The sequence below is a fragment of the Varanus komodoensis genome, unplaced genomic scaffold, assembly GCF_004798865.1.
Source record: "Varanus komodoensis strain SLA01 unplaced genomic scaffold, ASM479886v1 scaffold52, whole genome shotgun sequence".
NCBI classification, from domain to species: domain Eukaryota; kingdom Metazoa; phylum Chordata; class Lepidosauria; order Squamata; family Varanidae; genus Varanus; species Varanus komodoensis.
Window position 1 is genome coordinate 541,263 of NW_025336114.1, and position 21,252 is coordinate 562,514.

The 21,252-nt window shown below is 40.2% G+C and overlaps 2 protein-coding genes across 4 annotated transcripts in view; both read right to left on the reverse strand.

Annotated features, from left to right (window-relative positions):
• Positions 1-1,798: 1,798 nt before the first annotated feature.
• On the reverse strand, positions 1,799-12,679 carry DYNLRB1 (dynein light chain roadblock-type 1). Of its 2 annotated transcripts, none has more exons than XM_044447568.1 (4): positions 12,535-12,679; positions 9,421-9,496; positions 4,709-4,876; positions 1,799-2,183 (listed from the first exon to the last, which is right to left on the reverse strand). In XM_044447568.1, exons 1-4 carry the CDS (start codon positions 12,535-12,537, stop codon positions 2,140-2,142), a joined length of 291 nt encoding a protein of 96 aa, XP_044303503.1. In that variant the 5' UTR covers positions 12,538-12,679; the 3' UTR covers positions 1,799-2,139. The 2 variants fall into 2 exon arrangements, with proteins under 2 accessions (XP_044303503.1, XP_044303502.1); XM_044447567.1 differs by lacking the exon at positions 12,535-12,679 and adding an exon at positions 12,381-12,448.
• Positions 12,680-16,373: 3,694 nt separating this feature from the next.
• ITCH (itchy E3 ubiquitin protein ligase) overlaps positions 16,374-21,252 on the reverse strand; it is a 75,548-nt gene continuing 70,669 nt past the window's right edge. For both annotated transcript variants that reach the window (XM_044447656.1, XM_044447655.1), the window contains exon 24: positions 16,374-19,637. In XM_044447656.1, the coding sequence (XP_044303591.1) occupies positions 19,538-19,637 (100 nt within the window). In that variant the 3' untranslated portion in view covers positions 16,374-19,537. The remainder of the gene's footprint in view (positions 19,638-21,252) is intronic.

Sequence of the window (21,252 nt, forward strand, 5' to 3'; positions counted from 1 at the left end):
TGCATTTCTCAGCAAGAAGCTTATGGGTTGTACTAATCTCCCAGGGTGGTTTCCTTAGAAGCTAGAGTGGGCTTAGTGTTTTGCTGATACCATTTACACTTCTCCACAGGCTGAGCATCCTTTTCCCCAAAAGTTTTTTAGAGGAAGCCAGAGTGCCATGGTCGCGATGCGTCCCTGCGTCCGACACGACTTCAGCAACAACAGCAACAACAACAATAGTGCCATAGAGAAGTTCAGAGGAGAAGTTAGAGCTACAAAGAAGCCTCTTTTTTGAACACTAAAGATTTCAAGGCAAAACTGCTGAAGCTATTCCTCAAGCATTCAACTTCATGTCCTAAAGGGTTTTTTTTAATAACATCACATATGTTAATTGGCTCACCATTGCCAGGATGCCTATCTTATCACCCAGTCTTTTGTGATGGACAAATATAATCATCCTTGTCTGCACTTGATTCACTTCAAGTAGTGAATCAGACCATTTCTGTCTTCCTCCCACTTGTGACTCTAAAACTGAGGTTAACATATCAGATGAAGCAGGTATTGTCCTTGAAAGTTTATGCCAGAACAAATGTGAGTCTTCAAGGCACCATAACATTTGATGCTTTTGGCTTCTTTTAGGTCCAGCTCTAGGACTATTGAAAACATATATATTTTAATTTTTACTTATGAGGACCTAACTTTTTGTTGTAAGCCTCCCCGAGGTTTTGGCGAATGGGGCGGCATAAAAATGTTTTAATAAACAAACAAACAAACAAACAAGGGGATAACTGGTCCCTGCCTCTTGGCCTAGTAGTAGGACAAACGAATGAATAATCTTTCCTTCCGTTTATCCCACAGACATATCCTGGCAGGCCTGGCCACATCAACATTGTGCTAGTAGTAGAAGATGCTTCCTAGTAAAAGCCCAAATTCTTTTACAATCAGAAAAGCTTCCTGAAAGCTTATTTAGACTAACTCCAAGCCCACAACCACTCAAAAATAAGTGAATTCCTCTTCTTAGGGGGTGGGGGAAGCTTTTCCTCCATTTTGTCTCCTTAATAGTATTAACAGAGAGACAGCAGTCCATTCGAATAATGTTTTATAGGATAGCAATGCAATTAACTGAATACAATTTAAATCTACTATTTAGTCCAGAGTGTATTAAGGCTGTGCCAAACTTCAACAATTAACATGGATTTTAACTCTCAGATCAGTCATGTAGTTTAATTAATACATTAATTATTTTCTATACCACCCATAACTGACGCTCTCTGGGCAGTTTACAATGTGTGAAGACTGAAATACCTAACTCTAGTTAGCCACATTTCCTAAATAAATACATCATGAAATAGGGACAAAGTGGGAAGGAAAAAACACTTTAAAAAACAACAAACAAAAAAGCTAACCAACTGGGCTATTTGTTTTTGTTGGGATACACTGTTACGGTTCATGTACTATCATATTTGAAATATTTAAAGAAAACTGGATCTTTACATACATTTAAATGATTTCTTCATATTGTTCCAAAGTACTTATTGGGGTGAAGGTTAACCAACCAAGAGTCAAAAATCAAGGAACCTTAATGAGATCATGCCACACAAACCTATACATCACTTTAGGATGATGTTTTCCATAAGTTTGCAGAATAGTATTGCAAAGCAGCACTCGTGTTGAAACTATGCTGCATCATCTATTGTGAAAGTATGTTGCTTCTCAGAGGAATGCTGTGTCAGTATAAATAATTTTAAGAAAAACAGCAATTTTATCTTGGTAACTAAAGGCCTCTGACACGTTTATTAATGCAAGAACACAAAACAAGTTTCTTTGAGTATTTTAATGCATTTCAAAGGAAATAGTCTCTTCCAGATGTAAACAAGTCACAAAATAAAAAAGAAATAAAAGGAGAACTTATAGTCATTAGAAATATAGACAACAGTTACATAAAGTTATTTTCAAATCTAACAGGAAAAGAAAAACCTATCCTGATTTCATCACCTGTCTTCTCCATGGAGTGATAGTTTGGTTAGGTAAAGATTTTTAAAAGAAATTCTGCTTTAACATTATTAATGCAGCACATAATTACTAATGACCATTTTTGTATATTAAATAAAAATATATTTAAGTATAAGGAACAGTAGATCAGATGAGTTTGGGAAGCTTTCACTCTGTTGGATTCTGAATGACAATTAGGAAGTAGTCTTTATCTGAAAGAAAACAAAATAGTTACTTTCAAATCTTCTATTATGCATGTTAATTCACATGTAAAAATTCTAGCTCAATGTCCCCCCCCCACACACACAGAAATAGCATTTTGGTTGTTGGGTGGTGTAGAAATTAACATACATACATACATCTTCAAGGAAGGCCTCTTATTCATATAGCTGCATACATGAGATTTGGAACACTGATATGCACTGCTACATGCAAGATACATGCAGGTTAATCCTTGTAAAGCCTACCCATGGGTTATGAAAGGGTTGTTTAATTCTTGTATAGCCTACACTCAATTGGTGGCTGCATATTCAGTTTGGTGCTCATGGGCCCCATGGCTCATAAACTGCGTGAACTGTTTTAGGGTTGTGTGGCAATTGAACAATCCAGATTTACCAGGGTGACAACCTACACGCAGTGGTTGCAAATACAAGCTGGAACTCATGATCGCTGCTGCTCATTGTGCGTTAATTAACTCACACAAGTTACAGCAGGTCTGTTGACAGTGTTGGGCTCAAGGTCAGGGCCTTGAAATAAACACAAAATGGGCTTTTAAGTAGTGCAAATGAAATCATTATCTGAGCAAACATCCGGATGACACATTTCTTGGGACTTAATAAAATACCTAGGCTCTCTCTAGATGGATATTTGACATTTTCACTTAAGCTTTCCCTTAATTATAGGCTTTTAGGACCAAAAGCCTTTTAAGTCCTGTAAGGTCTAGACCCACTTTATCAGTGATAGAACAGTGGGTTTATTATGAAATAATGGGTTGGATCTAAAGAAGGATGAACCTCCACTCATGTGGTAGGGCCTCTTTGGTTTCATTCAAGATTGTAGTCCTTTAAGCCCCGCAAAAAGTTACTTATGAGAGTTTATAGTCTGTTAGGGGCAGCATATGATAGAGCATGGGGGGTGTCACAACAGCAGGTGAGGGAAATAGGGTAAAATAAGGGGGCAGTCTTGCATGAACAGAAATGTCTTCCTATTTCTACAAAACATACCAATCTATGGTCTACAAAAGTATCCTAGCAGAACCTTAAAGATTAACACATTTATTCTGGCATACATTTCATGCATGCTGTCCACTTCATTACCTGCATGAAGGGCTGACCTCAAACAGGCAGCTTTATATTTACATGAGAATTGTGTTGCCAGGGTGAATTAAAATGAAGAAAGTACAGGCAGCCATGATGACCTTAAAACCTGCCACTCATAAAACATTGGGCAATATCATGGACATCACTGCAATGGCAAGGCGATTAACATATGAAGTGTGAAGAAAAGCCTTTGTCCTTATTCAGACCCCAGGACACAGTCTCAAATCTCTTCATGAACTATCATTTAGCATTTTGCATTGACAGCTACCTTGGAAATTTATTTAATAACTGCTTTGTTCAGGAATGGCTATCACCTCTTTTCTGCCCTTCTAATAAAGACACCCCATCTGTTACTTATTGCAAGCAAGTCTGTGTTATCACCAGGGCTTTTTTTGTCATAGAACTCACCTTTTTTTCCAATGGATTTTACGAAGTGATTTTGAATCATAGCAGATCAGCAGCAAACATCATTAACATAGTGCCTGCAGGCTGCTTTTGTGTCTGCTATCTGCTAGTGAGGGCATTGGGATTGGTGTGTGTGGTCCGCGCTTACTGCGACATGGGTTCTGGCACCTTTTTTTTTTTTTTTTTTTTACAAAAAAAGCACTGGTTATCACCAAAAAGATTTTATGAATGACAGCTGTTAAAGTAATCTTAGCTGTCTATACTTCTTGCAGTTCAGGTCCTTCTGACAAAATTTGTACAGTGCTCTCTACATCCAGTATGTGAATAGAAATGTGTCAATTTGAGATAGGCAACTGATGAAGTGGACAGTGTCCCTGCAAGTTTATGCTGTAATAAATGTCTTAGTCTTTCAGGTGCCACCAAACTCTTGGTTGTTTTGCTGAAACAGACTAAAATGGCTACGTCCTCTGAAAATTGCTTTAATGGAATGATTTCATGAAGTTCAGCCCTAAAACCCAACTGAGACTCAAATGCAGGGATGGCATTTCTCAATGTGAACTCTACTGAGACACTTCAAACACATCAATGTTTCAAAATTAACTGGAGCTGATATAAAACGTTTAAATAAAAACTATCTATATAAGTATAGAATGCTTATGGAAATAGCTTAACTAAAATCACATCCTGAAGTGAAGGAACCAGAGTAAATGTGCTTGATTCAAGCACAGAGCTGATGGGCAGATGTCTATAGGTCTCATATTTGACACTCTAGATATTTACATATTCAGTAAGTCCCAGAGAACAATCTGATTAGGACTCAGAGAGAAGCTTTTCTGAAACAAAGTACATTTAGACTTTGCATCTATCTGGACAGATGTCTACCTAGAACCCACTCTACTTTGATCTTCTTGAAGTAAGAGTATGACTTAACCATATACTGTATTTCCATGTAAGATTTACAACTGGAGATAATCAAATGCTTCTTTGGCATTGTAATGCTCCAGAAAGATTACCTGGCGCAATCATGATCTCATTTTTCTTGGAGCGGATCCGCAGGAATGTGAGGTCATTCTGGGGATCAATGTCTCGCACAGTGCCCCGTGCCTTCATGATTAAGTTGTGCATTAAACCTGCGTACTGCATTGTTGTGGAATTATCCATGGTGGTTTTGATGGGAATACCTGCAAAGTGCAAAAAGAACCTGCAGATAACTTAAGCAAAATCATTAGTTGATAAAGGAGCTGGTGCTGGGGTGGGGTAGTGAGAGGCGAAGCTCTGCTGGGATATGAGGAATCCTGGCAGCGCTTCAGACCCTCTTCTCACCAGAAGGGTGAGGCATTTTGCAAAGCAGAAGTACAGAGACAATCCTTGTCTATTCACTGCTCCCATGCAGCAACCTCATGGGATGGCATTCTTAATGGGTCAAATGAAAGGACTAGAAAACTGACTCATGTTGATTTGATGGTATAATATTTAGATTAGAATTTTCACTTTAATGCTTCTCATTTATTATCACAAGCATAGCACTCAAAGCAGTTTTTCTTTGCTACTGGTGCTGCAAGTCTGTGGCAGAATCCAACAGGATAGCTAGACATCTGCTGATTCTCTTACCCCCTGCAACAAACTGCAGCACCCACCACTTTCATAATGGTGACTCCATACTTTCTGCACAACCCAAAGCAAGCAGAAACACTCATTGCTGGAAGAAGGCAGGTTTGCAATGCTTTAATGACCTGTCCTCTTCCTGAAATGACCATGACTGCTTATTTTGGGGATCCCTTTAGGGAGTGCTAAATCTCTCTTGCATAAGTGGTGAATCCCCCCTTGAGCCACTGAATTGGTGGGACCTATTGGCAAGTCACAAAGCAATAAGTAGGGCATAAGTACCTCTTGTCCTTAATTAGGTGTCAATCCTATTAAATTCTGAGGGGCTTACTGATGCGCAGAATCAAACTATAATGCAGCCTTCCTGAACCTGGTGACCTTCAGATATTGTTGATCTACAATTGCCAGCATTCCTGACCCTTGGTCATGCTGACTGGGGCTAGCAAGAGTGAAAGTTCAAAACATCTGTAGGGCCCTCCACTGGGAAAGTCTACTGTGATACAACTGGCTTTAGCATTAAAGGCAATAGGTCTAGTACTATGCAAAATGGATGAGGCTTTCTGCGATGGGAGCAGCATAAAAATGCTATAATAAATAAATAAATAAATAAAATACTGTAATTCACTCTCCTCTTTTTTTATACAAGGGGCAGGCAACCTCTGGGGTGTGGGCATGCACTGGCCCCCCAGAACACCAGGGAAGGTCACATCCCTCCCACTGCTGAAATTTCAGTGATCCTGCTGGGAAGCAAGGCGCATAAACCTTGTTTTCCATCAGAACTGGGCTTTTGGCAGTTTGTCAAACAGCTGCTTGACAGGCTGTCAGATATAAAGTCTTGCAAAGAGAGTACACAAAAGGAAATTAACATTAAAGTATCACATAGTTTGGGAACATGGCTCAGGCCAATTGACAGTGCTTAATGAGCAGCATAAGCGTCTCTGTTAATTCATATGATGGGAACTGAATGATTAATGTTGCATTAATGTTCAGAAAGCTTTTACATCTAGATTTCAGATTAGTTTCTGCAGACTATTTAATACACATATATTGTTCTTCTACGGTTCACTGCACTAGATAGTTTACAAAACTACCTTCATCCAAACTGCAGACAAACTGTATAGTGTGCAAACAATAAAGCAGTCATTATATTATTGGCAATTTACTAGAAATGCCTGAAAGGCAAAGGATGGCACTTGGCCAGTAATTTCTCCAGAAACATTCTACACTGATATTGCTAATTCTTGGGGCTAAACAATGTCTTTTAAAACAGATCATCATGAGTATGCATGGGAAAAACTAATGAAATCCCTGAATATTAAACCATTGTCATTCAACATTTTATTTTATTTTCTTCTAAAGAATAAGATTCCAGTGTTTCCTTCTCTGGAACTCTGGGATGGAGGTTTCTTACACTTCAGAATTGAAATCAAGTTACATCTAGGATTGCCACATGCTTCTCCAACTGTGTTATGTCATGTTAATCACCCAGCAACCTGCTAATGCCCAGATTATCACCCCAGAACAAAAGAGAGAACTGGAGCAGCTGGAGCAAAAAATGCATATATTTGGCTGCATCTATGCTCATGCTAATTTTGCAGACATGGGAAATGTCATTTTAAAACTGACAAACAACAGCACTATTGTGGTACAATTGCTTGCATACTAGTTTGGATTAGATGTATGGTTGTGGACAAAGTCTCTCTTAGCTTCAACTAATTTTACACTTTCCATGTGTAAAATTAAAAATATTATTGATTTACTGCAAAATAGCAGTTTGGGTAGAAAAGTTTTATATTGTATTTTGTACTTTTAAAATCCCAAGTCACAAACAGCTCCTTAAAACTGAGAGATGCTCAGAAAATCAGAAGATTTAAAAACCCACTACATGCTGCCTGTTAGCCACTTCTCATTTCTGCGAACAACCTCATAATTGCAGTGGTTGTGACTATGATGTATGAACCTGGAGCAATGGGTTGTTTAGGGGCTAAACAATCCAGCAGGTGACCCATGGCTTGTTGCTAACTAGTGGGTTGTTTAACATCTGAAGAACCTATCAGTATGGGGTAGGATGTCATACTGACATCTTTCAATTACACTGATTAGATAATAAATAAACAATAATAAAATGGCCTGCATGTAATGCATATCCCTGCAAATCATGGGTTAATTAATTAATCTACCGCTGTATGTCACTGGGGTTGGCCTTAATGGTCCCTACCAACTCTACCATTCTATGATAGGAAGAGGCAAGCACAAAGGCTGAATACTTTAATAATAATACTGGATCAACATTATCTGAAATTGTAATACATATTTCTAATACCCAGATGTGTTCGTCCAACCACTTAACAATATTGTTGCTCGTCCTCCGAGAAGAAAGAACAATGACATGAAGAAATATGTGTGCAATGATGTGGGGTAAATTTTCTGGTGTTTATTTTTCCACAAGCTTCCATTGCAGAAGCTCATCTGTAATAATGAATGGATGCCATACAGACATACAGTATTAGGAAGCCTGGCAATTTCAGACTTGTAGCTCAGTGGCTGTAGTGCACAGTGCTTTAGCTTGCTAAAAAGTATCAGTGTTTTCAATACTTACATGTCTCCTTCCATAGCCTTTAAGCTAAATAATGAAAGGGAAGTACACGATGTTGTCTTTAAATTTTTACAAGTACAGTGGTACCTCGGCTCACGAATGCCTTGGTTCACAACCAAATTGGGTCGTGAACAAAAATTTCATGAAAATTTTGACTTGGGTCACAAACTCTGCACTGGGGGGCGACCAAGGTTGCAGTCATCTCCCCACCCCGCTGAGTGGGGAGATGGCCACGATCGCAGTTGCGTTCATGCAGGGAAGGCATGCGGGATCACAGGCGTGCTCCTGCGGGAAAGATGGGTGCAGCCCAGAGCAGCACAGCCGCGATCACGCACATCTTCCCTGCATGAACGCGACTGCGATCGTGGCCATCTCCTCACTCGGGGATGGGTGGGGAGATGGCCGCGATCATGCTGGTTGGAGGGGGGAGATGGACAAGATTGCGCCTGTCTTTCCTGCAGGAGCGTGCCCATGCCAGGATTTCATTGAGAAGCACCACCCCAACATAATTGTAATGAACAGAGTGTTGAATCTGATGAACTATAACATGGTCTCTCATTTCCAGAGGGTTATGCAGTGCAGGAAAAAACAAGTGACTATAGACAGATTTTTCACCAAAATTGACCCTGCAGCTAAGAGAAAAAGAAGAGAGGAAACCCCTGAAAGAGATCTCCCCAATGTCCTTATGGAGGGGGACTCTCCCTCAAAACAATAACCTCTCCCCTACCTAGGTTAGTGTTCTCCACTGTACTGTACAGTACTTTGTTACTTCGTTGTTCTTTGTCACTTTCTTTCAAATTTTTCTGATTAAATAAAATTGTTACATAATAGATTAACCTTATTTACATTGAACCTTATGGGGAAATTTGACTTGACTCGCGACCAAAAATTGGCTCACAACCACATTCAGAGGGGCCAGAATGGATTAACCTTATTTACCTTGAATTTTATGGGGAAATTTGACTTGGGTCACAACCAATTTGGGTCACAACCAGAGTCGTGGAACGGATTAAGTTCATGAGCCAAGGTACCACTGTATTCCACTAAAATGTCTACCTATTATGTACATTTTAATTTCCTCCCTGAAATATTTCAGGTTAAATATTTGTAGTGTTTGGGGGTAAAAAAGTAACATGGATACTTTTGTGGGCACTGTTTACTAAATACAAGTAAAATAAACACACAAAATTATAACACTCTCTAGAGCAGCCATCCAGCTTCATGCACTCCGGATGTGCTGTATTTCCAATTCCTAGTCACCATGGCAAATAGAACTGCTGGGTGGTGCAGCTGAAAACATCTGGAGGACTCCAGGTTTGAGGAGGTTATGATGCAAACTGATTTTTTCTGATGCAAATTACTCCATGCAAATTATGCCAATCTGCTATGCAAACTATGCTAATTTGAATAGGGACATCTGGGAAACCTGTATCATGACCAATTTGGTTTGTAAGTAAAGGTAGATTGGGTCCTATTTGACCCACAAAGGGCAAGTTTTGTTAAAATGAACAGACATCACAATACCTTCTGCATTAACAACAATGATTCCCTGGACTCCCTTTTGACTCTGAATTCGCTTCAGAGTTTCTTCCACCTCAGCCTGGAAGAAGAAGAAAAAAAGGATATGCTACCATGTCTTGGAAGTTGCAATGTGTTTGAAAATAATGTTTGTAGTAAGACATCTGGAAAAAGAAAAATATTGAAATAGGTATTCCACACAAAAAAGCACACTACCTCTATATCAATGCTTGAGCTTTTATTAAGGCCATTATTTTTCTCCCTTCCTTTGGAAATAAGCCCCTAGAAGCCAGAAACTAGTTTTTATTATCCTTCCCAGTTGCTTTTCTTGTAACACGAAAAATCCTCATGGAAGCCAATGTGCTAATGTCAATGAAATCCTGATTCACCAACGAAGATGTAACAGCAAACGGCTCCTCACACAGGATTTTCTATAGGGACATTGTCTCCATGTAGGGAAATACCTGAAAATGAAACTTTGAAAGTCTGGTGCAAATATTTAAATTCTGATGTAAGCATAACCCTGGCAAGTCACCACTGTGTGTAGAGAACAAAAGGGGTGAGTCCAAGTACTAAAGGCGATTCTGCCTTATCTTTAATGGATTCTGTCTGGAAAGTTACAACAGCAACAACAACGGGACAGTGGGAAAACATGCAAACTAAAGATGACAGTCTCTGGAAAAATCCCCAGTGAAAGAGGTATTGTGTGACAGCACAATTTAAAAAATCAACCAAAGCACCCACAGATCAGTGCCAGTGGGATGCAGACTCTCTTGAAGGGTCATGATCCTGCCAAATTACTTGCAAGAGGGCAAAACTACCCTGCAAAGCAGGGGGTAGGGTTGCTCACAAATGATTTTATCTAGATAAGAGCAAACCTATTTAGCACTGTATTGCATCTCTACAGCCAAAAGGGATATAGAAACCCCTACATGGGTCATACATGACAACAACACATATGATCAGTTTTTGAATTGTGGTTTGTTTTTACATATGAGCCTTCCTAATCTGAACCCAAAATGAAATATGCTTCTGTTCTCTTGTTATGAAAACAAATCACAAAACTACCACAAATAACCTAGGCTACTCATTAAGCTAAAAAGATACTCTTGTTAAAGGGGATGTGAATACTCAATTATCCCCACAATTTATTGTTACTTTTGAAAGGTATGCATACTTAAGAATCACAAATAACTTTTCATTGACCTGAACTGTACTCAGCTAAATAAAGAATGTAGCATTACCCACCAATACACTGTAAAATTATCCTCTTTTTAAGTGTAATGCAATGTGATATAAAGGTTAATGTTAATGCTATGGGGTCAGAAAAGTTAAGAACAAGCTTTTCTGCTAGACATGATAGATCAGGCCAAGACTCCATCTAGTCTAGCATTCTGTTCACAAGGAATCATGAGCTGCCCATCAGAAACCCACACTTAGGAAATTAGTAAAACAGTACCCTCCTGTCTCTTGTCCTCCAGCAACTGGTGTGCATTGGTATACTGCCTCTGATAGTGGAGGTAGTAGCCACTGCAGCTAGTAGCCACTGATAGCTTCTAATTAGTTTGTCTAAATCCCATTTAAATTGGTGGCTAGCCCTATGTCTTGTGGAAGAGAGTTCCACAGTACAACTACGTGCCATGTGAAGAAGTGCTTCCTTTTATTTGCCCTGAATGTCTCACCAGTCAGCTTCGTAGGATGACCTTGGGTTCTAGTATTATAAGAGAAGGAAAGATGTATCTGCCTCTCCAACTTTATCCACTCCGTGCTGGCACATCTCCATCATGTCTACCACCACTTGCCTTTCTTCTAAGCTAAAGAAATCACAGAAGTTATACGCTTTCTTCCTAGGGGAATTGCTCCAGCCTTCTGATAATTTTAGTTGTTCTACTCTTTTCCAATTTTACAATACACTTTTTCAGGTGTGGTGAGCAGAACCATACTATCCTAAGTGCAGTCACACCAGAAATTTACAAAAGAGCAGTATGATATTGGCAGTTTCTTTGTATCCTTTCGGGATTATACCTACCATGGAGCTTGCTTTCTTCACAGCACCCACATCCTGAGTTAACATTTCCATCAAATGGTCCACCATAACCCCAAGTTCTTCTTTTTGGTCAGTCCCCATTAGCTCCCATCTCATCAGCATATACTTAAGGCTGAGATTTTTTGCTTCAATGTGCATCACTTTATACTTGCTCACATAACTCCACACTGACATTCCAAGATGGGGAGAGGCAATTTGTGAGGGGTACTCCTGTTATACTAATGTAGTGCAGGCAGTAGCAGTATAATGTTACCAAATGAGCCTATTTTCTTGTACCTGACACATTTTTCATTCCAGTTCTCGCATTAAAGGTGCATTAGATCCACCTGCCATGGCAGGAAAGCACAAGCTATTCAGCCTTGATGGTCTGCAAGTAACAGTGATTTGCGGGACATAAATGTGTGTGTTTTGCAGCAATTACATACAAAGCACACGAAGTACATCCAAGAATCAAATGCACAACTTCAGACCCTGATTAGCTAAAGAGATCACTGTTGCCAGCCACTCTCTCCATTGCCACTGCATTTATGTGAACAGTACCAGTGACTAGAATGAAAGACAGGAGCCCAAACATGACCTCATCCTCACCAGCCATGCATGTGAGCACACTGCACATGATGAGCTGTGCTGATGTGATGATAATGACGTTTGTCAAAATGCACACGTCTGGTGTCAATCTATATCCGCTATCTTTTGAAGATGTCTAGCATCTTTACTGACATTGTTTTTGGATGTTAGTTTCAAATTTTGTACACTGAAGATACGTAGTACCCTCTGATCTGTACCTGTGCTTTGTAATTTTATAAACTGTCAGCCTCCCGGAGAGATTCAGCTATTGGACGGTACAGAAATGAAATGAACAAATACTGAAAGCCAGCTAATCAAAAGTAAAATAAGATAAATCAAAAGGATGCCGCACCTTTTGGCTCGTGGGATGCTCCAGGCAGCCTTCCATCATCACCCCGCCCCTCCCCGGACGGCTCCTTTTCCCCTCCTCGGCTCGAACTAGAAGCAAAAGCGGCCTCTCCGCCCCCTCGCACATTTCGGAAGCGGGGCTCCCAGCTTTTACTCACCATGTTGCCGGCAGAGGTTAGAGACCAACACCTTCTGCTAGGCCAAGTATTTGCCTGCCGGCGCCGCAGCCCAGTCCCAGGGACTTCGCGCGCCTGCGCGGCCCTCTCGCCCTACAGGGCTTGCCGCGAAGGTAGCCAATCATCAGAGACGGGAGGCGGGCTTGCGAGGTTAGGGACTGTGTATCATTTCCGACACCGCCTGCTCTTTGGGAACTTTCTGCGCAGGGAAAAGGGCGAGGTTAGTGAGAGTGGGTTGGGCGGCGCTCCGCAGAGGGGGACTGGTTAGATTTGTGACGGGCTGCGTGCAAAGGGAGGACACAAGGAAGAGCGCTGGAAGCCCAGCCCAGGCAGAGGTGGCAGGGGTGTGGCGGGATCGGGAGTAGGAAGAAGGGAAATCCAGGTTGAGATCCTCCCTCGGGCATGAAACGATCTTGGGGCTGTCATCATGCGCACACTCAGCATTGTTGCCTGGATAAAAGCGGGAGGGCAAGAACTAGGGATGTTCCCTTTGAGCTCTTTGGAAGAAGGGCGGGATAGGAAATGTACACAAGAAAATACCAGCAGGCCAATTCAACGTTCTAAAGTGTTATTCCTTAGAGCAGTGAAGACGTTTATAAAAAGATGAGAAACTGACCAACACCTTGGAAACTATGCAGTGATTGCTAGAAGTCAACATGGATTTGGCAAGGACAAGTACTTCCAGACTAATCAGATTGCTTTTTGATCGGGTAGCATGCTTACAGACTGTGGCAATCCTGTGGACATAATATACCAGGGGTGGCCAAACTGAGGTTCAGGAGCCACATGTAGCTCTTTTATTTTTTGGCTCACAGCTCTCCACCCATGGGTGCCTGTGAGCACCCACTTACTGCTTGCTGCTATCTGTGGGCACTCGCTTGTCTCAAACATCTGGCATTTATCATATGTGCCTCTTCTGTTGAACAAGTCTGACCACCCCTGTACTCTACCTTGACTTCGGCAAAGCTTTGGACAAAGGGTCCCATGATGTCCCAATTAACAAACTAGCTTAATAGTGGGCTAGATGGAACAATTATTAGGTGGGTCCAGGGTCAGCTGTAGAATTGGAGTCAAAGTGCTTATCAATGGCACCCTCTCAAACTGGGGAGAGGTTAACTAGTGAGGTACTTACAGCAGGGTTCAGCCCTAGACTCATTGCTCTTCAATGTTTGTATTAATGATTTGGGTGAGGAGATACTGGGAATGCTTATCCAGTCTATAGATGATGCAAAACATGGGTGGGATAGCTAATAAACTGGAAGGCTGAAAGATCTCGATAGGATGGAACACTGGGCCGAAATGCAGATTTAATAGGGACAAATGCCAAATTCTGCACTTAGGAAAAAGAAACCAAATGCATAATTTCAAGATGGGGATACTTGGTTCAATAAGACTACACTAGAAGCTGTAAGTAGCTTCCATATAGCCTGAAGGGACTGATCCTTAGTTTTGGAAGCTAAGCAGGGTCAAGCAGGCCTGGTTGTGAACCACCCCGAGAACTTAAGCTATGGACAGTATAGAAATGTAATGTAATAATACAAGTGAGAAAGCTCTTGGAAACTGTTGTAGATCACAAACTGAATATGAGTCAACAGTGTGATGTGGCTGCCCAAAGGGCAAATGCTGTTTTGAGCTGCATTAACAGAAGTATCACTTCTAATTTACATGAAGTACTAGTTCCCCTCCAGTCAGTACTGGTCAGGCTTCATCTTAAGGACTAGGCACAGTTCTGGGCACAGTTTAAGAAAGATACAAGCTGGAAGAGGTTCAAAGGAGGGCAACAAAGATGATCAGCAGACTGGAAATGAAGCTTCATGAGGAGAGACTGAAGGAATTGGGCAAGTTTAGTCTTGATAAGGAAAGACTAAGGGGAGATATGATGATAGCACTCTTCAAGTACTCAAAAGGTTGCCATACAGAAGATGCCGGAATTTATTCTCCTTTATTACAGAGTACAGGATGCAGAACAATGGGTTCAAGCTATAGAAAGCCTGATTGCAGCTGAACATCATGGAAAATGTCCTGATGTTAGACTAATTTGCCAGTGGAAGCAATTACTTAGGGAGGTTGTGGGCTTTCCCAAAATAGAGGCATTTAGATGTAGCTGCCATCTGTTAAAGGTAAAGGTTTCCCCTTGACATTAAGTCCAGTCATGCCTGACTCTAGGGGGCGATGCTCATCTCCGTTTCCTAGCCAGGGGAGCCAGCGTTTGTCCGCAGACAGTCTCCGTGGTCATGTGGCCAGCATGATTAAACACCGAGGTGCACGGAGCGCTGTTACCTGCCCACCGAAGTGGTACCTTTTTATCTACTTGCATTTGCATGCCTTCGAACTGCAAGGTTGGCAGGAGCTGGGATGGAGCAACGGGAACTCGTGCAGATTCGAACTGGCGACATTTCGATCAACCAGCCCAGCAGCACAGCAGTTTAAACCACTGCGCCACCTGCAGTCCCTATAAAGCATCTGTTAGGGATGCTGTAACTTGGAGGCCTGCAATGAGCACGGCGTTGGAACTGATGGTCTTCTTGGCCCCTTCCAGCTCTAGCGTTCTATATTCTGTACTTAAATATTTGCTTTGATTAATTACCCTGCCATGAGAGACAGCATTTTAAAAGGTGGTGATTCACCTGGCTGCTTTAGAGCTCCTTAAATTTGGCTCCAAAAACAAACTGACATCAGTAAAGCTGTCTTCTTAATGGGGAGAGGAGTGATAAAATTTCTAAAAGTGATCCATTCTTGGTCTTTCTTTATTCATGTGCCTTTTTAGTTATAGGATAAGGGGACAAGTATAGGTTGAGTGGGAGAACAGGAGTAATGTCACTGTCACAGCCACAAATAAGGCCATATTCCTATTATACATATCTAGGAATACCACACTGAACATACTTTTAAGTAAACACATTCATGTTTAGCTGTGCACTGTAAATGGTTTAGAGTGAGCACTCCAACTGGACAGGAGAGCCAGTGTGGTGTGATGGTTAAGAGCATAGGACTGGGACTCAGGTGATCTGGGTTCTAGTCCCTGCTTGGCCATGGAGTCAAATAGGTGACTTTGGGTTAGTCACAGTCTCAGCCCAACCTACCTCACAGGGTTGTTGCCATGGAGATAAGCTTGATAGCAGCAGGAGCATTATGTAAGCTGCTTTGAGTTCATTGTGAGAAAAAAGTGGGATAATAAATAAATAAATAAATAAATAAATAAAGGCATTGCTGATTGTTTCACTGTGAATACTATTCTGCCATCTAGTGATTCTGCTGAAGAAAAACCCCATGGTGTTTCTGTGCTGATTTTGGGAAACTGACAAGAAATAGCAGAAATCATGAAAATGTAGTTGCTGGATCTGGAATGGCAGTAATAATTCAAAGCTATTTTCACTGATTGTGGATCACTACAGGCCATTGAATGTCAACCAGCAAAGCTTATGTTAACCTTCCCTAACCTGGTGCCCTCTATATGTGGACCACAATTTCTACAACCCTGTCAGCATGGGAGCTGCAGTTGAACCTATCTGGAGGGCACCAGGTTGAGTGAAGAAGGCTTAGTTTTCCTGTTCTGCTGACAGTTTTAGTTTTCCTGTTCTAAGCCACTTTACATGTGTTAATATACGTGTTAAGATAACCAATCAGCATGTCTTCACATCATGATAGCCTCATGAGCAATTACTGTTTCATAGAGGAAGAATTGTAGGTATGGCTGCTACAAGTTTGTCAGCTCTGTATTCAGTTCTGGCTGGAGGTTTGATTAGGGTAGCTATTGCACTGCCTGCACTGTTAGGCTTTGTAATGAAAACTTCACACCATGCAAGGAATGACAACAAATATCAGTTTTTTAGTACTTTTATAAAAGTTTGACATGGTGAGAGACTTTTACAGTTACCTGAGTATTTGAAAGTACAGTTCAAGGAAAACTTGACAATGGGATTCCCATACAGCATTTTACAATCCAGTGCTCTAAATACAGTCCATGTATTAGTTAACTAGGGCACATATATATGTATGTATATAAACAATGATTTTGGAAAATAATACATAACAGATCACCACAAAAGGGGCTGGAGATACCAATGCAATGATTAGGTCTTTAATTTAAACCCCATTGGAGTGTGTATATATGATGAACATGAACCAGAATTTTACATGACAATGATGGTTGATCTTGAAACCTCACACACTAAATTTTGGAAATTCAAATTTCATACAATCTATCCTGAGCTTTTCAGAAAGATAAGGCTTAGAGAATGTCAAGATTAGTGGGTTGAAATGTGTATTTTCATAAGGCAAAATTTCAAAAACTACTGTGTCAGGGCAGATTGTGAGGTTCTCAGATGCGTACAAAAAATATAGTAGTTATTGCTGTCCACATGACTTTGTTTGAAACAGGCAAGTCCTAATATTTGCAAAATCTTGATATCATCCAAGTCATCCCAGCTTCTCACCCAGCAGCCCGCACTGTGCTTCCACAAGTCTCTGACTTTCCCACAATGAGAAGAGAATGAGTGCCACAGTTGCTCAAATGACCTTTTATTATTGCAACATAACATGGCATAAGAACAGCATTTAGAATTTACAATGCAGAGGGACTTCAAAGCAAATTTCACTCTGATTTTAGAGATATTGCTAGCATAATGCTTACAATAAATCTATTTTTAACAATACTTCATGGTCAAGACTCCATTTGTAAAATATCCTCAAGTTTTAACTGTTTAAAATACGTTCTTGTGCTTGGGATATCCAGCCCCATTTCCCCTGTAATACAGCAGTAAAGACAAATAAGCCATTTAAATTAAAATAATTTGAAAACGCTAGACCCCCAGACTGCAAAAATATATACAAGCATTTACTTATTCCTGAACTAAACCAACATTAGAGGCGTAAAAATATTTAAACAGCCATGCCCTATAGAACTAGGGCTTCAGCTATTTCAATTAGAACTATCCTTCATTTTAAAAATATAGGGCAGAAAGCCTTTTGAATGATATTTATACATTAACAATATATCTAGGTCTCTATATGAATCATAAGCCATTAGGTAGAACGTAGACTATTTTCCATAGCTTATTCTTGTTACTTCGATTTATTTTCTGTATTGTGTTAAATAAAAATGTATTAACATCAACAAACACAGCAGTTCTAAGGCCTTTTTCTCCTCCATATGCTCTATTTCTAACACACACATCAGATATTCTGGGAAGTGCCCTAGGGAGGCTTATCTCTAGTATTCATATGTGCTTCAGCTCACTGAAGTAGTATGTCATTTGTGTCAGAAAAAAAATCTATGTGTATTTCCCTTTTGATACACACTGGAGAGAAGGAAAAGGGAAGCATGTTCAATTATTCTTGAAAGCATCAACTGAGGTGAAATGGACTGTTTACATTACCTTACAGAAGAGTCCTAAAGGCAGTCTATTATTAAAACAAAAAGGTTGAGCCCATTAGCTTTCAATAACCCTGAATTAAAATCTTTCCTCTTCCCTGCTCCCAGAGTCTGGATGGGTTGATGGTATCTGCTACCACAACAAAGTCCAGTAAGTTTGATCTTTGACTTTCTTGGTTTGCTTTGAAAGGACTTTTGCTCCTCTCACACAGTAAAACAAGGGAAGTACGTATATTTTATCAGCATGCACTAATGCTGTTTCAAATGTTGCCATCTCTTCTACTGAGGTTCAGAGCAGCATGCACATCATGGAATTAATTACAACCTGAAGGAAATGTTACAAGTCAGGAAAGCTGGGCACAAGAACAAAGTGTTTTCATTCCAAATATGGGAATGTAGTTTAAGTACTGTTGTTGGCTTCAGTGGAAGATTGTGATAATAACTGAAACTCAAATCAGATTTTAAACCAAATATGTGCACAAGTGGCAAATAAACTATTCAAAAAGTGCTAAGTTAAAGAATGCATAATTTCCATGCTCTAAAACATTATTGGATTTGTAAAAATGTATTATCTGTGAAGTCTGCCAGAATTTAGCTACTGCACATCAAGTGCCTTCCAGCACAATCCTATGCATGTGTATTAAGAAATAAGTTTCCACTATGTTCAGTGTGTTTTATTCCCAGGCAAGTGTGCCTAGGATTAAAACACCAGTAAAATTAAAGTGGCAGAACACTTGTAGGAATTAGTAAGTCATAGTTCTTCATTCCCAAAGAAAGCTGGAGCTAAGTCAAGACTAACTGACCATATTTCAAACATTAACTTATAAAAAGGAGTAGAAATTAATTTCAGCAGTTACCAGCTGAAGAGGCCTTGCACTCTCTTTCAGAGTTATTGCTAAAGTACCACAAGCAAAACTAAAACTAATGCATACATTAGTTGAAAAATGAATTAAAATTCTTCTGAGTGTAAAGATCTGCATTCATATACTGATAACCTGAGGAATGTGATCATCATGGTAAAAATAAATACAAGTGCTATGTTCCAGATATGTGCATTAGCTCTACATGCCTCTCTACACAATTTGAACTGAGATGACATTGGAGTAGGCTTGCAAGGGCAGAAACAGTCAGGCCTCTCTTGGATACACAACAGAACACAAGCAATGGATCTGCTTACAGCACCCCCAGAGTTTGTTTGCAAGAAAGCACTGTTAGAAATAGGATGCTGCAGCACTGCAGCTACCAATGAACTTCCCAGTGCATCAGCAGCAAAAAGCTGCTACTAAAATGGAAAGAAAAGGAGCAGTTAAAAAAACGAAACAAAACAGGAACACATTCCAGTTAATGAGCATGACCCAAGACAGAGCTACAGAAGTATAGCAAACTTCTGGATAGGGAAGATTTCATTGATCATTTTGGATTTCTCAAAATGACTTGAAAGAAATCAAGAATTAGTGGAGATAAAATGGCAGAGCACTATCCATTTACTTATACACTAGCAACTGTTTAAATAAATCAAGGTTAATTTCTGTTTACAATATGTGCAACCAGCAGAGACAAAGAAGAGTGTAAATAAATTCATGTTCTTTGGGTGCAGATTCCCACCAATGGTTACTCTTGTCCAAATCCTTCTGTTTCTTCTATTGCAAACAGCAGCTTTTCCTTCAGTTGTTCATAACTCTTATATGGGGGCAAGTCCAAGCGGTTGAAACTGAAAATAAGCAGTGAATTTAACTTCTATTTCAATATTAAAAACAAAATGAAACAAAACAAAATGAAACAAAGCAGAGGGGCAAACACACTCTACAATTTATACCACAGCTTAACTTTAGGGCTTACAGAATGAAAGAAGAATTTCTTTGGTTTATGACTCCTCCACATTGGTTCACAGCAGCGATAATTAGTTGTGAAGTCGTGCCTGACCCATCAGGACTCCATGGACAACATTCCTCTAGGCTCTCCTGTCCTCCACCATCCCCCTCCGAGTCCTCCTAAGCTCACACCAACTGCTTCAGTGACTCCATCTAGCCACCTCATCCCCTGCCATCCCCTTCTTTTGCCCTCAATTGTTCTCAGCATTAGGGTCTTCTCCAGTGAGTCCTTCCTTCTCATTAGGTGGCCAAAGTATTTGAGTTTCATCTTCAGTATCTGACCTTCTAAAGAGCAGTCAGGGTTGATTCTCCTCTAAGACTGACTGGTTTGATCTCCTTGCAGTCCAAGGGACTCACAGGAGTCTTCTCCAGCACCAAAATTCAAAGACCTCAATTCTTCGGCGTTCAGCATTCCTTATGGTCCAACTTTCACAGCCGTACATTGCAATCACAGCAGCAAGCTCATTCAAATATTGTGACTTTGAGGTTTCTACCATGAACATTGGTTGGCTTCATTCTATTCCTTATGCTTAGGATTTTTCTAGCATATATTTTAATAATTAGTTATGTAATCTGTTCCTATAAAAGCTAGTATGATATAAGTAATATGGAACATCAATAGGTATGTATGGGGCCAACCTAATTCTTATGGGGAAGTGCAAACTTCCTGTTTCCCATTGCAGAATACTGTTATCATCTTATACATGTTCAAATCATGTCAGAGATGAGAGGCATTCAACTTTGGAGAGAGTTTTTGTTTCATTTTTTATCATCGTCCAAGAAATTAGGAGATAGCTGCTTTCAAGAATACTAAGAATGAATCTAATTCTTCTTTGTTTTGCAAAACTGGAGGTAATTCATTGAAATGTACAAACTTCATTGTGAAGAGGCAAGCAAGAATATTCCCATCTAAAAGGGAGTGAAGAAGGGCCCATAAAGGGCTGTTAAGTTAAATAGTGTAAAAATGATCACACTGTGGTTGAAATGCATTTGATAATGTAGACAGTACAGCACATTTTAAAAGTGTACAATTATGATTTATATAAAGGAACATGGTTTGCTTAAGGAAATATACAGACCTGTGGTGCCACTGTTAAGCATACATGACATAGTGCTCCCATGTTAAACTGAACTGCTCAACCTAATTACTCTGGATACTTGAGAATAAGATCTAAACATATAACAGGAGAGCCAGTGCGGTGTAGTGGTTAAGAGCATGGGACTGGGACTGGGATGATCTGGGTTCTAGTCCCCGCTCAGCCATGGAGCCAACTGGGTGACTTTGGGCCAGTCACAGACTCTCAGCCCAACCTACCTCACAGGGTTGTTGTGGGGATAAGATGGAGGAGAATTATGTAAGCTGCCTTGAACCCTTTGTAGGAAAAAGGCAGAATATAAAGCGGAAAATAAATAAATAAATAAATAAATATTGAAAATCTATTATTCTAGATGATG

What these genes read in the sequence shown, in the direction of transcription:
- DYNLRB1 (XM_044447567.1), bottom strand. Translation starts at nt 12,419, where the DNA reads ATGATGGAAGGCTGCCTGGAGCATCCCACGAGCCAAAAG. An exon ending in AGCATCCCACGAGCCAAAAG is followed by an intron (nt 9,497 to 12,380) that starts GTGCGGCATCCT and finishes TTCTTCTTCCAG; the next exon opens with GCTGAGGTGGAAGAAACTCT. An exon ending in TGAGATCATGATTGCGCCAG is followed by an intron (nt 2,184 to 4,708) that starts GTAATCTTTCTG and finishes GTTTTCTTTCAG; the next exon opens with ATAAAGACTACTTCCTAATT.